We start from the raw sequence: 18,284 nt of genomic DNA, 5'->3' as shown, positions 1-18,284 counted from the left end.
AATAAAATATATAAAAATTGAATACATAGTATCATGTAATATTGATCGGTAGACACGAAGTGCCTGTAACACTAGTATATGATAAAATATAATCCCCATATTTCTATTTGAATATGAGTTACATATCATTTAATTTAATTATAACCGGGGTGAAAAATATAATTAACAAATATATTACTGTACAATACCAACAAATAATCAAAAGTATAATATTTATGCATTTTAGTATAAACATTCATATCTCCCTACCGCAATTTGAGATTTTTTAGAGATAAAATGTCAAAATAGATAAATATTTTTATAATATTATATAATTATACGTTATTGTCCATGTCTCATTGTTAGTTACATTTTTAAAGAAATAATAAAAAACATTCTAACAAGGAAGATGATTTTCTTTTATCTTTCTCCCTCTTCCCACCCCTTTGATCTGTATTCTTCCATTTCTCTCATATCTCTCAAGCAAAGCCCAAGTGATTCAAATTGTATATTATCCCCCATGATTATGAGACAATACCAAAATTCACTTTATTGTTTGTTTAATGCATACTAATGAGAGATACACTACTTGAGAGAATGAATTTAAAAGAAATACACTTCTTAAATTGACTCATATATGAATTGATCCAAATTAAATTTTAGATGTGTTTCTAAAAAAGTATGGGATCTTCTTTTTACAACTTTGTTCAATAGTATATTGATCTTTGTTCATATATTGAACTATACTCTAATTTGTAATTAGGTTAATACCTCTTGTTTTGGTTTATAATATATTTGCTTATAAAAAAATTGAAATACTTTCAGCCTCCTGTTGAAAAAATGTTGGGTGTGTATGACTTTTTTTTGGATACATCGTATTTTTTGGGGTACAGTTGGGTGTGTATGAGTTGCTACAGTGCTTTGTAAAATTATATTAAAATGTCAAACTAAATATAAGATTCTAAGAGATATGATTGGTGGTCAAACATTGGAAGGAAATCAATTAACTCTGACTGCCATGCGGAAAGTAGAAATAACTTTTATTTTTATTTAGAATATTTTAAAATTGTAGATTTTAAGAATATATTTTTGCTTTAATTAGTTTCCACCTCTATCATTTTAACAAGTATAACTTGCTTTAAGTTTTATTTTTTAACAAATAATTGCAACATTTGAGTCGATACTAATGAATAAACACTTGAAAATGAGAAAGTTGTTGCTCTAAGTTTTCAATTAAAAAGGAAAAGTCAACAGTAACAGTTGAGGAAATTTGTTGAGTCTACACAATACAGAACTAATACGCTAAAATAAAAAAGGTGAAGTTTGGGGTTATAGATATGTAACTGGTAGAAAGATTAAGACACAAATCTAGTATGGTCTTGACTCTTGATCAGTGAAAGTCAATACACGAACCCAAGATCCTTTACGTTTAATTTTGGAAAGATACACTTTGGTGCGTTCATTCACTTTGTTCACCATCTTATGCTCCACCTTCCAACCTTATCTACCCTTCCTCTATCTGCAAGACAAGAAAACATATTGTAAGTTTGATTATGAATATATCTTATGAATATATCTTACACTAGTTTTGTAAGTTTGATTTTACAAAAACATAATATTAGGTGCATTAATAAGTGATCCAAATTAGTTTGGTTACCATAATATGAAGGGTCTGAAATTAGGTATTGTGAGATATGAGTGCAGCTTTGATCCTTTCAACTGTGCACTTAATTAAACTGTTGACAGTTGCCACTGAAGCTAGAGATAGTTTTGCTGTTGGGGCTGAATCAACTAATATCTGAAATGCAACTGTGAGAAGAGAACCACCTGAACCAACATCAACTATTCCTCCTCCATTATTCAATCCAGGCCCATCAGGAAGAATAGCAAAACCTGAGGGTAACAGTGCAACATAATCTGGATCTCCCCCACTCAACACTACATTCATCGCAACAATATCAACAGGAGCATAAACTACATATGACCCACTGGAATCAGTGCAACACTCTTGAAGTATCAGCATGTTGCTTTGGTTCGAATTTACACTCTACAATTGGGTATATATTTAACAAAATAATTGTTAGGTTAGTGAAATGCGTTATGTTATATATATATATGTAACACTAAAACTGGGATATTGGTTATTTATCAAGAAAATAGAATAAAACTAATGAAATATAATGGAGGATGTGCCAATTATATCTCTTTTGGCATGCTATAGGAAAAGGAAGAACTTACATTGACACGAAGTAAAGAGACACAGTTGCCAGGATCATGACCATTTGCAATGTGTGCCATTTCTTGAACTTGACCTCCGTTGGAGAGAATATCCCACTGTAAATTCAATTGAATGTGTAAGCTTTAAGAATGGATAATAGCTACCAAGTTTCAATCCCAGGCCATGAATTAATATTCACCCGCCCAATTGAGTCAACAATTAGGAATTTGCCATTCCTATTTTTTTATTGGCAATTTTTTTAACCAGAAGAGAAATTATGTAGTTATTGAATCAGGTTCTCACATTTATGTTTCACCACTCAATCAAGTAAATTGATTCTTGTAAACATTTGTTGCTTCTATTATAATTCACTATTTTGAAACAAATACTAAATTTTTGTTGTGTTTCTTTACTTGCAACCTTACTATTATAATGAATAGATTTTTGAATTTAAACACTGAAATGTTATACTGACCTCTCTTCTTGAGTTTTCATCTCTGAGGAAATCAAAAACCGTCTTTGGAGGAACAGAAAGCCAAAAAGAAGTTGCAGCACTAAGCACTATACCAGGGGGTCTGCCAGGGTCATCCATACTCTTTCTGGTCATGACTCTTACATCATCACATCCAGTTGCAGATAGGGTTGTCCAAGCATGTGAGGTTGATGCACCAACACCAGTGCAAAAGCTCATTACCATTCTTTCTGCCAAGTTCAACATACTTTTCCTTCCTTCAGGACTTGTTATCACTGTATATAATAAGGATTTAGATTCACACTAGAGTCATCTATTTGAATATAATATATAAGTCTGTAATATAAAAAGATCAAAAAAAATAAAGGACAACTTTGATGGAATATAATTATGTTTTTTGATACACTGCAATATAATTATGTCTCTGATGTAGGTATGAGTGAATATTGTTATGATACGCAAATTTGACGTACCAGAAAGGTCCCCTGCTGATATGTTGCTGGCCATGGAACTAGCAAGACGTTCGCATTGTCGATCTAATGTGGCCACCCACCTTTTAGCTCCAAATGCAATCCCGGAATCAACTAGAGGTTTATATATACTATGCACCACTCTATCATCCACTTCTACATGTTCAATCCATATAACCTATGGAATAAATAATAAAACAACACATCTATTGAATGGACTTGGAACAAGACATCTATCGTTATGGCAAAGGGTAAAGAACATGAACATGAACATGAACATGATACAAACAAAAAGATGATTTGAAAATGTGTTGCACACCTTGGAATAACCATTTGGCAATTCTTGAATAACACAACCAGAGGGCCTTCTCCGACTTCTTGACACTATACTAGGTCGTAGATTATCCAATGAAACATCAACAATTACCCATGTTCCATCTTGATGTTTTTTACAGTACCTTACAAAATAGTTCTCACGAGTAGGAACAAGTGGTGATGGGACTTGGAACTCAGCTGACATCTGAAAAAAAGAAAAACAAATAAAAATGTACTCTATTTCTGTTGTTACGTATTTAATTTGTTGAGAGGTTTAGGTGAGAAAGATGAGTAGAAAGAAGATAAAGGGATGAAATTGAGTACCACTTGCAGGGCTCCATTGTAGTTTCCTGCCACTCCTGTTGAAAGGACTTCATGTGTCAACGCTCTTGACACAATACCGCAAAACACATTTGACCATTGGTTCTGAAATCACGTTAACAATTCAAAGAATTAACTATCTCATTGGAAAACTTATGAGATTTTATTTTTTTTACATTAAAATAGGACATTGAACTTCAAAAATTCATAATAACATGACTCTAAAATTTATTAAAGTGAACGAAAGCTTAGTCCATTAATGGTAAAATAATACGACTCTAAAATTTATGTTAGGCATAAAACATGAAATTATTTTAGTAACAATATAACTCACCACATCCATAAGGATCTCAACAAGGTTAGTATGGTTCATGATAACGACAGCAGATTCCCTTGAAGCTTCAGATCTTAAGCCCAAGGGTTTGGGACCTATACCTCTAGGGAATGTTCTCAAGTATTCTTTTTCGTTGAGAATCTCAGTAAGGTAATCATTGGGGACCCATAAAGGGTGTGTAGCCTGAGCTAATCTGGTAAGTTCCTCCATTGCTGCAACAGCAAGCTCCACAATCATTGGTTTGTCAGCATCGGCAGGAACTGGAAGTGACCTAAAAAGGTCACTACTACTACCGCCATAAATTTCTCCAACCATGCCGGTTGATGACTGTGCTCCATAGTTACCAACTCCAAGATCAAGAAAGTGATTATTATTATTATTATTATTGTGAGATGAGAGGTTGGAGTAAGATGTCACCGGCTTTCCGATATATTTACCCACAATTCCTGAAAGCCTATCAATCTATAGAAATAAAAAAAATCTTATTAGTCTATCAAAGAAGAATAGGAGAGATTAAAAGGGTATCTTTGATAGTTATTAAAAATGTTAAGTGTATAAATGCATTGACATTATAGACAACTTTGGGAAAAGAAATAAAAAAAGATAAAATTGTACATTGAATTTTATGTCAAAACTTTTCTCAAAGTAGAAAGTGTCGAATCTAAATATCAAATCTATGCATACAAATAATATTGCTCCATAGGGTTATAGAATAATTTTTCTGTCTCATACTAAAAAAGGTACCAAGATTTAGGTACATAGTATGCAGGGTTAACGAAAAAACTCGGTAACAATACAATATACAATGGTGATAAAGTTTGGTTATCATTTAGAACAAGCTTCTTTTGTTGTGTAGTTGCATACCTCTTCTCTTAGTCGAGCATTCTCAATTCTTAAGTGCTGTTCATCAAAAGACATTTCACCGATAGTAGCTGGGCCTCCACAGTTAGGGCATGTAGCATTACTTAGGGCCTCCTTGTACCTAATGTTCTCAGCACGAAGTTTTTCATTCTCAGCCTTCAGAATAGCATTTTCATGGCGTTCATGTTGAGCCTATATCGGATGCGATCATAAGAAAGAATCATTTTTTTAATACTGTAAGTCTGCAACTAATGTTATCGTTTTGAAGAAGTTGGGTGTGTTTAAGTAAATCATTTAGTTAAGCGCTTATCAAATCAAATGAGATAGAGCTTATGATTTTCTATTACTTTTTAGATTATTTCCATAAGTTTCTCTGATAAAATTATTGGAATAAACTAAACAGAGCTTATAAGAAGAGTCTAAGCAATTTTCATGAGCTCCTCAAACACATGCTTGAATGCTTATATGATAACCTGAACTAAGCTCTTCCAAACGCCCCATTAGTAGAGGATCGATCACTAGAGGCTGTCTCCATTACGTACCTTGATTTGGGTGCGCTTGTTTTGGAACCAAAACTTGACTTGCAAAGGCTCTAACCCAAGCTCATGGCTAAGCTCTTTTCTTTGCTTGTCGTCTGGGTGAGGACACTGCTTGAAGAACCTGAGAAACCAAAGTCCAACAAATAATCAAACATATAAGCATCTATAGTTTGAATAGAGATATATTGTTCCAGATTACTGTCTCATACATTATTTCATGCAAATGATAATAAAACAAAAACAATAAGTTAACATATGAGAAAAAAACAAAAACAAACAGTACGAGACAACATATAAGACAAAATCTCGTACTGTTTTCATAATATTTTAGAAGTTTGAATACATGTGGTAATAGTTAATAGTTAAAAATGTATTGGAGTTGACAAGGGTGGGTGGTACGTACGCTTCCATTTCTTGTATTTGCAGCTGTGTGTGGCGGTGGAAGCCCTTCTTTTTGGGTCGTGGGTTGGGATCTTGGTCCTCACTACCCTCAGGATCGGCCTCCCCGTAATCCATCAATGATGTCTCATAATCATTCTCAGATGAAATTTTGTGGGATGAAGTCAAATCAAACATGTCGTGATTGTGAGATGAATATAACACGGTTGTGTTCAACATTGACAATATATAGATCCTTCAATTTCACAAGCCAGGCTCTTCTTTCCTTTCTCCACACTAAACATATGCCAAAAAATGTAAGTATAAGTGGATCAAGAAGTAATAGTTTAAATGCTTTTAACCAAAGTTAATATATATGTCATGTGTGTAGCGAGGGGAATGTTCCTTGTCATTATCAGTTTAACTCAAAAAGGGAAATGGGTAAAAGGGATTCATTATCAATTGCAAGAACAACGATTCATAGGAGTTTTCTAAATGCAAAAAAAAATCTGATGCAGGGAAAGTGTTTTGTACTGCTCATATTTGGAGTGTCAAATGGGTTGTCATTAGTGAAGCTAGCGTGGAGCTTTGAGTCAATGGTTATTGTTGTAGATACTAACCTATATATTTGTATTATGTAAACTATAATTGAGATATTATTAATAATACACAATTACTCAAACATTTCCAGGATTTTGGTACAATTGACTAAACCTTAGCTTCTTAACAAATTCTTTTGGCTCTTTATTATTTTCATACTCTTATTGATTGCTTGTAAGTTGTAACCAATAAAAAGGTTTTATATATACTAGTTAGAAATAATTTTTATGTCCATATATCTTATAACATGCTACGAAAATAATACTTAGGAGCATTTGTTTGAAGTTTTAAAATTATATGTCTGGAATCACATTGGCCTGAATGTTATAAGCTGGCAATATTAACTATGGGTATCTTGAAAAATATGTTAGTGCTTTCTTTGTGTTGTATTAGGAGGAAAAAGTATTAAAAACAGAGAGAGAGAAACAGTCGGTAGTGACCTATTTGATGGGTGTTGAGATATGAGTGCAATAACTTCAACACCATTTCTCTTTCTAAACTTTGTTGACGTGAATGTTGAAGGATGCATTTTTCCGGGTACCGCTTTCTAAACTAGTCAAACCATCTCTCTCTTCTTGTTCTAATGCTAGTAATTTATGTATTTGGGACTTCGAAATATATTTAGAGGTTGCAAGAGATGCACAATTGACTTTTTGTTATCCTTTACCTTAACCCTTGATACTACTACAGTACTACTCTTACATGCAAGACTTAAAAATTAAAGGGGAATCAGAAAAGACAAAAATGGAGAAAGAGTTGACATATAGTATGAAAGGTTGACACTAGAGGGTAGAGAGAATAAAATTATAACGCTTGTGAACTTCTGAACTGTTCACATAAAAGGGGATTATAAATTAAGATATGCAACAGAAGTAGAGAAATAATGTAAGAGAAGCATAAAACATGCACATTAAAAGGGAAAACCTTAAAGTGCTGGTGATGGGTGGTGGAAGGAAGCTGAGTGATGTTGATGGTTGAAACCAGGTGGTGTTGTGTGGGACACCGGAGAAACCTATGTATGGAACTACTAAGATATATAGAGGAGTTGTTTGTTTGTTTTTTTGTTTGTTTGTTTGTTTGTGGACAAGCTAGGGTGATTGGGACATGAAGTGGCCGGGTGTGTTATTATTATATCTCCAAACCAAATATGGTGTGGGGCAAAAGAGAGAAAGAGAAAGGAAGAGATAAGAAGGGTTTGAAGGTGAATATGAGGAGAAGGAGAAGATAGGAGTTATTGCAGATGGTATAGAGAAGGTGTAATATCATTTATGGAGGAACCAATGGTATTAAATGAGGTAGAGAAATGGGGTCTTATTTTTGGTGTAATATCACACAAATATGAAAATTTTCAACGCAAATTTTCTATTTTTTTTCTTAAACAATATATCTTGTGGATATTGATTGACATTTTCATGTATTAACAGAAAGTAAGGTTAAGAATATCATAAAAAATGTGCAGATATTTTCTCCATAATATGTTGTGATGTGAATAGCTTCTTTAACTCACATCACATGTCTCATTCCAGAATCCCTTCAGTAATAATAAGGTTGGACCAGTTGATGTGAAAGTTAGACATAGGATGATAATAAGATAAATCAGACCTAGCACAATTCTAAAACTTAATGTGAACTATTCACTTTGGTAAATAGACAATAAAGTGGTATCTGTTTTTATCATTCGGCCTATCATCATTCCTCTTATCTGATCTACTCTATTTATTAGGAGTTGCTTCTAATGATTTTGTTACCACTATTTAAATACAGACTCAAAAGTACTTTTTTTACTATATGTCATTGGAATTCGAGGGGCACTCTGGTATTTTTTTAATTACATTTTTACAATTTTGTTTCAGCAACTCTTCTTAATGATTACTCTTACTTGTACTTGAATTCCATACATAAATATGTAAGTAACATTGGATAGGAAAATATTGGTGAATAAGATTCTCTTTCAGAATGTATTGTATAGTATCCGTTTTAATTTTGTCCCCACTCTATCTGAGTTACTTGCAACGACACATGCCATAGGTGTTAAATGAATGGATCTTTTATTGGATGTTTCTACCCAATGATCCTTTCTGTTAATATATTGTGCAACCTTTAAGCCATTAATTATGTTGTTGAGCAAAATTTATAGAGATATTTGTTTGGTTGAACAATTAAATTGATCAATACTAGCAAGATTTCCTAATGGTTTCCCCACCCTTAAGTTTATTATGGGAATATTGGATTAGTTCTTGACAACCAAGCTAATCCATCAAAGTAATAATGTCATAAAGCCCATAACAGCATAGAGAGTAGTGTATGAAAAATCTCAAATTGGTAAAAAAGAAAAAGATTTGGACGAAAATAATTTTTTAATACATTTTTTTGGATACTTTAGCACATTTAAAGTTTTAAGAACTAGTTAGTAATTTTTTGTTTTAGAGACCAATTTAATAAACTAAAATTCCATGGACTCTTTAACATTGTAGTAATGATTAGCAAAAAAGTATTGTGTTTAAGCCTATAGACTATAGAAGCCTGGCTCAAACTAAAAAAGCGAAAATTTTGGTGAATAGAACTTTATCATCATATACTTATCCTGCAAGTTGGTTGGGACTGCAATGGAAAATTGAAGCCTGGCCAGAAATATGGTGAACCAGCATCCGGGAACCATTATTGAGAAAATGAATTATTATCCAAATTTTATTGAGAAAATGAATTTTTGTCCAAAGATTATAGCTATATCAATGTCATATGGTAGCATTGCTAATTATTGCAAACATTGTTTCTGCACTTCCATGTGTTGATGTACCAAATGTCTCAATAAATAGGATGTACTTTTTTAGAGGAAACTCATTGAAAGTATATACAAGGATATGATACATTGCTTAGTGTATAGATGCATTTATATTTGATTGAGCTATCTTCTGGCACACTACTTCAATACTTTGTAATTGTATGGAATAGCTATTAAATAATGAAATCAACCAACTCGGCAACTTCTTAAGTTGAGTTGGTGTTTCAAAATAAATTTTTAAACCGTTCTTTTTGTATCATTAATTTGATGTGGAACCAAAATACCATACTCAATAATATGGTATTTGTCCAAGTTGAGTGTCATTTTTTTCCTCAAGTGGCATGTCACTGATTATTGGTTTCTTTTGACAATTCATGACTTTGGAGAAATCCATGTATGTCTTTGTAGTATTGTCCCGCAACACCATTGACACAACCAGAGTACTCTAGCTCACGAGTGAATGCACCTTTCATAGAGTATATATATAAATTCCCCTCTTGTCCATTCCCATGTTAAGTTCCAATGATCTATGCGTCCTAAAGGGTTATTATTCTGCATGGTCACTTCAACGTTATAGTTATTGTCATAGGCTTGTTTAACATCATAGGTTATGGTAAGACCCCCTTTCTGTCTTGGTTAGTATCACTCACAATATAAACATTATTATTTCAAAAGGAAGGACACTGACTCTATACTCATTTTACCCATTTTATATTACATTAGATGAACACCCAATACTCTATGTCTCTATCTATACTCATCATAGTATCTCCCTTTTTATATTGTATTCCAATTTAGGTGGATACATTATATGGCCGCTACAAGGCTAATGAAACTTGGCACATACTATAATTTCAAAATGTGAGTACAAGATTTTTATTCTATTTTTGCTGAAAACACTAACATAATAAACAAGCATTGCATGGATGAGAGAGGTACATAAGTTGTGAAATATAACACTAGACTAGAGCCCCTCAATGAAGGTGACCCCAGTGTTCTTTAACCAAACATCACCCTGTATGAGCTCTTTTACTGTGAAGTTGTTAGCATCTTCAGCACCTAGGATATGGAAACCAGACCAATTCACTCTCCGACCCAAACCAGCACCTGGCCCATTGTTCATGTACTCTCCATAATACAATGTTTCCAAATAATCCTTATGTTGTGCATCCCATTCGGCCCATCCTGCTGGGTCAATATGGTTGTCAATGGATGATTGCATCACAACGGTTCTAGAGAAATTCTTCCAAGGCCGCCCCAAGTAACTTTTTATGGACCCAACAACGGGCTCAAGATCTGGGCTTGGTGTTAACTGACATTGTTGAATTGAAGTCCCAGTGTTTTGGTTTGGATCTATTCTTCCTTGGGCCGTGACCATGTTGTTTTGGTTATCCATGGGCTTTCGGGCCTGTAAGTTGCAATTTTGAAACACCACGCCTGCATTCCCAAATATAAAGTCAACAGTGCCGGTTATGAAGGAGTCACGGTAGAATTGCCTGTTGCTGTGGGCATAGAGAGTGTCTTGGTATGCATCAATGCGGCAGCGATTTATGATTGACTGGTCTGCGCCGACACGGAGAGCCACGGCCTGGTGCTTCTCTGGGCCTGCTGTGTTTTGGAACCAAATATCCTGGGCTATAAACCCATCGCCAACAGCAGCTGCAAAGCAAGTTAATGAATGTTATGTAAGAAGCCCATACCCATTACGTTACAAAATTTAATCAAACAGTGAACTAAAAAGATAAACTTGAATTGCATATTTTCTTCTTTACTTGTTTTGTATTTATTACATGGGTCTGGGGATTGGGGATTGGGATTGGTTTTAGAAAGGTGTGCAAGTGGTGACAACTTTAAATTTGGTAGCTGTAAGCAGAGGTTGTTTGTATAAAAAGACAAGTTGGAAAGTTGTGGTCACTCTCTATTTCTATAATATAATATAATATTAATGAGTATTTAGTTGAGATAAATAATATAGATGTAAATAATTTGTTTACAAAAGAAACATACCAAGAGTGGCGGACCTGAAGGTGGTAGTGCCATCGACATTATTCAAGCTTCCAGTGATAATAGTTGCATTCATACCATCACCAATTAACATCACATTCTTCTTCTTGCTACTAATTTCAACATTTTCATTGTATGTTCCATTCTTTACATATATCACATATCTTGTCTTGCTTTTATCAGGTACAGATGCTACAGCCTCAGCTACTGTCTCATACTCACCACTCCCATCCTTAGCAACTACAACATTAGCTTCAATCTCCCCAACTGAACACTCCAAAACCCTTCTATCCTTCCTTCTTACCCATGACGGAAACCTCCCATTAACTACTTCATCAATCATTCCTTCACAAAAACACTCACTTTCAGATCGATGAAAACTCTTTTATGTATTTTCCGATATTCATACATTTCTAAATTACTTACAAAAATGGAAAAAAGAGTAGTACATAAATTGGAACACATCTACGATCAAAATATTTTACCTTTTCCCTTTGGTTTTGGAGGCAAAATAGCAACAAGCAAAGCCAAAGAGGTTCTTGATCTGGATATCAAGTCCTTAACCTCAGCTTCCATAAGGGTCCTAGCTGAACCCTCCAGTCCATCCAAGCAAGTTGCGTGGTTAGTGAGCACACTACTTAGCCATGAGTGTGCATCTTGCATTGAATCAATTGTCCTTTTACTTAGAGCCACCATTGAGTCCTTAACTCTACTATTGGACAAATCCATGAGCTCTTCACAGTCATGTAGAGCTGCTTCATCCTTGGGACTATTACTGCCTTTGAGTTTGATAGCATTGGCTGTGTCCATTCCTTTGAGAATGTATGAAGTGGTCCTTTTTAAAATGGATTGAAGCAACTTGAGTTTGTAGCTCTGTGTGGTGGTGGCCAAGTTTGGAACTTGAGTTACTTCTGAGACATGGGCTAAGCATGATTTTGTGTCAATAGCATATTCACATATGTTGAGAGATGATGAGGGATTGAACAATGGGATGGGTTTGATCAAATAAGAAGAAATAAGGAGTAGTGAGGATAAGACAATAGCAATAGAGAGGATTAACCACAAGATTTTAGAAAGGGGTTTACTAGGCATGTCTAGTAGAGATTGTTGGATAGGCATATTGTTCAGTCATCTCTTAACTTCCTCCAAAGTCCTTATATAGAGCAAACAACAGTGTGACACATTTTAATCCCATTATTACAACGTTAATTCATGGTTATACCATTTTTTGTATTCTATCTCAAAACATGTAATATGTTTTGATATTTATGCCTTATATCTCTATCAAAGTCCTCATATTTTAAATATAAAAACATCTCTAATTTTACTAATGCTCTACTTCTACGGGATAAAATCAAAATTTACACACAACTACATTCATAACTAGGTAGTCTATATTTTAAAGTACATATATGATATATCAAATTGTGAATTAGATGACTAGTTTTTGGAATCATGAATCTTATTGTATTGAGAATACTAAATAATTTTAAATACTAAATAATTTATAATATAAGTCATTACCATGAAACTTGACCGGAAGCAATGAAGAGAATTTAAGTTTTATCTTAGTGGGTTTAAGAGATATTTTTAGGTTTGAGCCACGAGGAATGGGTAAAACCAACCCATGCACGTAAGTGTGTTTATTAAAGACATGTCAGCTTGTGATTCGCATTACTAGCCATGGATTTGGCATCTTCTCATGGTTCAAATTATGCGGTTCTAGCAATACTAACTACAATGGTTTGAAGCTTTATAGTGCAAGTCACTAACTTTGAATCAAAGTCATGGTCAACACGTTATGCTAAGATTTAATTATGACTGACCTTATTGATCGTGATTTATTTCTTCTCTTTGACAAAATGGCTGAACTGATTGGTCATGATTTGTTGTTCTTGCCTTGCACCTTTTTTTATGAAATGTTGCTTGGAAAAAAACTCCCATTATTCTTCCTTTCAACTCACTTGAATGTTTTCCGTTCTTTTCATTATTTTTTAATATTTTTAATCTGTTTAAATGGGTTCTAGCATAATACCAAAAGCATTGCGTCTTCTGCATTTAAAGTGTATTTTGTTCAACAAATTAAAGAAATCTTAGTCAAGAAAATATCACGGACCACATGCATATGATATAGCTTTCATTTCATATATGAGACTAGCAGTTAGATATCATAATATGCCTATATATGCTTGGTTGAGTAATAATATTTTTTTTATCTATTTCTGTTGAATCTTAATTCTTAAACCATTTTATTTTCGTCCCTAAAATAATTAAACCACATCCTACTCATATATTAGTCTGCCCCACGAATTTAAATTATTTGTGATCTTCTTTATTTAATTCTTGGTCCTCTTTAGCACATGCAATTACTTCTTTCATTTTATTGTTGGTCCTCTTTAGCACATGCAATTGGGCTCCTATCAAATTTCTTCTCCAATAGAAATAAATTTTGAAGAACTAGCTAGAATAGAAGTCATGTGTAGGTTATTTGGCGAATAGTTAAAGTAGAAAAACGGAGGTATTAGATAGTAGAAGTTTCAGCCATTTAGATTATCTTTGTTACTCCAACATAGAATAGCTTATAAACTATACTGTATAGGTTTATTGATCTAGGGATGGCAATACCCTGATTCCCTTACCATCACAACTCCAAATCCAAGGCCTGTGGTTCCAACAATGACATCAAATTGGATGAACAAGTTTGATAGAAGCATCATATAAAACGGACAGGCACAATGAGCTTAAATGGACAAGCCATTCATGCTTGAAATGTATTTGTATATTTTTATACTAAAATGCAATTAAAATAATTGTATTTATTTATTTTTATTATATTTGTTATTTAATTAAATAGATTATAAGATAAGGTACTTAATTAAAAATTAGAAACTTTTTATTATTATAAACATTATAATACTGAGAAACATATCTTGGATAATTTTTAATTTAAATTGTTCTTGACTCCGATAAGTAATATATGTATGGTAGTATTTATTAGATAAATATTAATTATTTCATTTATTAAATTGCACATATAAATAGTTTATATGTGTATATGATCACTGAAGTGATTCAAATAACACAGTTTTACTATTTTTCTCATACATTTCTTTCTGCCCATCCTATTTCTCACATTTTTCTTACTTAACTTCTTCTCAACAACCAAAGAAAGGCTTTCTTCACTCTACTATAAAATAACAAAAAATAATTGTATTGTCTTTTGTACAATTTTTTCTCTTCTTTATATGCTACACAAGCAAACAAAAGAGTTTTGTCACTAATAAATCTTAGTTTTAGAGTGTAGTATTTTATGTTCCATTGGTTTAAAGAGTTGATAGCAAATATTGATCTTCTTGTGGATATCCATGTTGAGTCTTCATAATTTGAAAAATAACTTTAAAGATTAGAGAACTACAATCGAGTATACATTTTATATGCAATTTTTAATTACATATAATTTTAGACACGAATAAATCCAAGTTTTTCGTTGTTTGTGTTAAGAACACTAATTTATTTTTAACTTGTTGTTGTTTGCACAGCTCGCAACAATTCCGAATGTCACGAAATAATACTTACTGGCTGAGTCATGGTCAGTTTGTTTTCTTTAAGACGTTTCGTGATACTACCAAAATTGTGCAAACAGACTATCAACCACATTGTCCTTGGATAAGACAGTTCAATTCTCTGTTATTTGATTTCTTCTTGAACTGTAAGAATCAATCTCGAATACACCCACAATATGACTATCAGTGTCATTTCTCGAAATTCTTACAATATAACTAATATAACTACCCGTGTCAATTCTTTTTTGACAATTTTGACTACCAGTGTCAGTTCACAAAAAATCCACAATATGGTTGTCTATGCCAATTCTTAGTGTCACGGAAAGAACAGGACAGAAGTTTGTCGAAAATGCGTCGGCGAAAAGTTATGAGGGATAAAGAAGAAGTTGAGTGGAAAAGTACTCAACTTGAAACAAGTTAAAATGAGGGATTTAATGGCTCCACCATCCGACACTGAGATTGAGTGGTAAATCCCACGATCCGACAGTGGAAAAACATACTATCACCGAATCCTCTCCTATCTTGACCGAGTTTCTCTCCCTCGATCTCCTCACTCTCCAACCGTGCTAATTCAGTCACACACACGCGTGCCATACGTGTGTTGACTTGGTCAACACACGGTCCAAACTCAAAAACCCCAAATATATTAAATAAAAATTATTTAAAAAGAATGTTGGGCCCAAGTCTGACCCGAACACGAGCTGAGCCGAGCCGGCCGGACGACAGAGGTGGTGGTGCGCCAGTGTGTGGAGAGATTTTGTTTGTGGAATCCTTACCCACCCAAAAAACACATTGTACCTCTTGTGGCACTCTCCGAGATCAGAACTTAAGGCTTATAAAGCCTTTCATTCTCTCTCCTTCAATTAATATGAGATTTGTGGAGTTTTTTTATTTCACACCCCAAAAATTCCCTATTATTGGCCACATTAGTGTGTGGTAAATACCACATTAAAATCATCATTTTTCCAACACTTGCCCTTTTTTAATTTGTAGACTTTATTTTTAACTAATTATTTTGTTACATGTTATAATTATGTGAAGTTTCTTTAAAGAGAAAAAGATGTATACACTAATAGTGTAAGAGTTTTTTACACTGTTATTGTATCATCCACCGTTCATTTTTAATCATCATTGACTTTTCAGAAAAAGTCAATCCAAATGAATAGTAGAGAATATATTGACTATGTATACATCTTTATACTGTCAACACATAGATTTAATATTCTTCTTTAAAATGTAAAGGTGTTCTGATAAATGATTTTATCATTCAGTCATTTTGTAGGCTAGGTCCCATGAGTGTTTCTTTCTTAATTTGAGGAGGTTTTATATATTAAAATTATTGGTATCATTATTCTATGGAGATGGATCCACTTATTCCAATAGTAAGTTTTTTAAATTTAATTCTCATCTTAGCCATCAATTTTAGGAAAATCCAATGGTTTGAATTAGTGAATAGATCTAAATCATTAGATGTCCATAAAATTGATAACTAGAATGAGGAGTACTCTTAGAATAAGTTGATCTCGCCTCTTATTCTATTATTCTTTCTTTATTTATCTACTTACCATTTTCTCCACATGCTCATTTCAATTCCCCAATGCTTTTTATATGATGAAGGATGGTTTTCCATATAGTAGATATTAATGGATACTCTTGCTTTTCTTTGTTTAATCTTGTTAAAGTTGAACCTGTCAGCTTTTTATCTTGACTTTTCTTCCTCCTTCACTAATGGAGACTCTTGATATTTCGTTTTCTAACATAAAATATGATGATGTTTCATGGTATTTGTAATTTTGTATTATTACAAACATGGTGCGGCCCATAATTTAGGGGGCATGGCGTGGGCGGCTTCACAAATTACCAATCATAGTAGCTGCCGTGTAAAGCATCCAGATCTCGATCACACTCTCACTCACAATTTAGTGCGTATTTAAATTTAAACAACTACCACGTGACAATATTCTTCCATAATTTCGCATTTAATTGAATATGTCGGTGTCATAATTAGCACCACTCATACTTGTAGGTTTATAAATTCAATAATACTATATTATCGTACTAATCATTTTAAGAAAGTAAATACATATAACTTATAAAATAATTATTAATAAATAAAATATTAAATTATGACATATATAAATTAAAAGATTTAATAGTAGGATATTCCTTATAAATGAGATTAATATTTATCTATTAAAACTATAAAAAATATACAATAAATTACTTACTATTTATTTACATTACTTTATTTTTTAAGAGATAATAAGTGTTAACATATATATACACATGATGAATAATAAATTGTCTATAAAATATATTAAGGTGGGTGCATCGTCAATAAGACATTTATTTAGTATAAGTTCTTACTAAATTATCATAAAATTCAAAATATTAAGAGTTTAATTTTTTAGAGTGACATTTGTTCGGAGGAACAATCACATATCTTGAAAAAGATTACTTCCTTATTATAGGATTAGAGTATGTAAACATAGGGAAGAGTGTAATATATATGCAATATCAGTTAAAAAGATTTATCAACGGTCAATATATCATTATCGTTCATTTGTATTATCTTTTAAGATTTCTGATAATTAAAAATGAATGGTAGACAATGAACAAGTAATATATAAAACTATTACACTCTTAATGCATAATTTTTCTCCTATAAATAATAGTATATAGAAATATTCCTAATAAATTTATTTATAAAGTATATTATTACAAGTGTACAAACTGAAAATTAATTTGAGACTACTCATACTAAAGTAATATTGTGTTTGATCTACAAAAGAAAAGTTAAAAGAAAAGTTGAAAGAAAAGTTGAGAAAATAAAATGTATAAAAAGTATGGTGATTTTGTAGTTGTTTGGTACGATAGGAAATGAAAATAAAGTAAATATAAAATAATATTAATTATTATTAATAACTTTATAATTTTTGTTCTACTGTCACTTACAAGATACGAACCTTTTATGTTTTGATATTTTTAGGATCTAGCAAGACCTTATAGACTAGATCAATATATTATTGATTATTAATAATGACAGTGATATGTATATGTTGATTTGTTTTCTTTGAAATAATAAGAAGTTAATGATATTTATAAGTATGACTAACACAAAAATAGATTATTTTTTAAATATATATGAATTAGCTATGAGAAAATCTATTACTATTTTTCTCTACATTAATTTTCCTTCTAATATTAGAAAGAAAATATAAAAGTATGGATCTCACTATTTTTCTACATCTCTTCATTCTATTCAATGCAACCAAGACACTAGATATTAATACAAATACAAGGTAAATGGAATATAACAACAAAAATAATTTAGTTGAAGTGGATCAGATCAGCAAGTGACAATTGGAAAGTCAGCTGGTCAATCTATAAAACATTAAATATGATTCTTCAATTTTGATCCCGACACTATGTAACATCTCATTTAAAA

General features: G+C 32.4%; 2 protein-coding genes across 3 annotated transcripts; both read right to left on the bottom strand.

The window, feature by feature from the left end:
* Positions 1,167-7,721, bottom strand: LOC109331904 (homeobox-leucine zipper protein MERISTEM L1-like). 2 transcript variants are annotated; one of them, XM_019566691.1, is made up of 12 exons: positions 7,412-7,721; positions 5,913-6,184; positions 5,513-5,630; positions 4,974-5,162; positions 4,110-4,571; positions 3,779-3,880; positions 3,459-3,659; positions 3,143-3,317; positions 2,673-2,944; positions 2,218-2,313; positions 1,637-2,026; positions 1,167-1,498 (listed from the first exon to the last, which is right to left on the bottom strand). In XM_019566691.1, the coding sequence occupies exons 2-11, from the start codon at positions 6,125-6,127 to the stop codon at positions 1,658-1,660; spliced, it is 2,199 nt and encodes a 732-aa protein (XP_019422236.1). In that variant the 5' UTR covers positions 6,128-6,184; positions 7,412-7,721; the 3' UTR covers positions 1,167-1,498; positions 1,637-1,657. The 2 variants fall into 2 exon arrangements, with proteins under 2 accessions (XP_019422236.1, XP_019422237.1); XM_019566692.1 differs by lacking the exon at positions 7,412-7,721 and adding an exon at positions 6,928-7,147.
* On the bottom strand, positions 10,067-12,407 carry LOC109331905 (pectinesterase-like). The gene is made up of 3 exons (XM_019566693.1): positions 11,759-12,407; positions 11,277-11,618; positions 10,067-10,928 (listed from the first exon to the last, which is right to left on the bottom strand). Exons 1-3 carry the CDS (start codon positions 12,390-12,392, stop codon positions 10,234-10,236), a joined length of 1,671 nt encoding a protein of 556 aa, XP_019422238.1. The 5' UTR covers positions 12,393-12,407; the 3' UTR covers positions 10,067-10,233.

The sequence above is a fragment of the Lupinus angustifolius genome, chromosome LG17 (assembly GCF_001865875.1).
Source record: "Lupinus angustifolius cultivar Tanjil chromosome LG17, LupAngTanjil_v1.0, whole genome shotgun sequence".
Taxonomy (NCBI): domain Eukaryota; kingdom Viridiplantae; phylum Streptophyta; class Magnoliopsida; order Fabales; family Fabaceae; genus Lupinus; species Lupinus angustifolius.
This window is presented reverse-complemented; position numbering and strand designations above follow the sequence as displayed.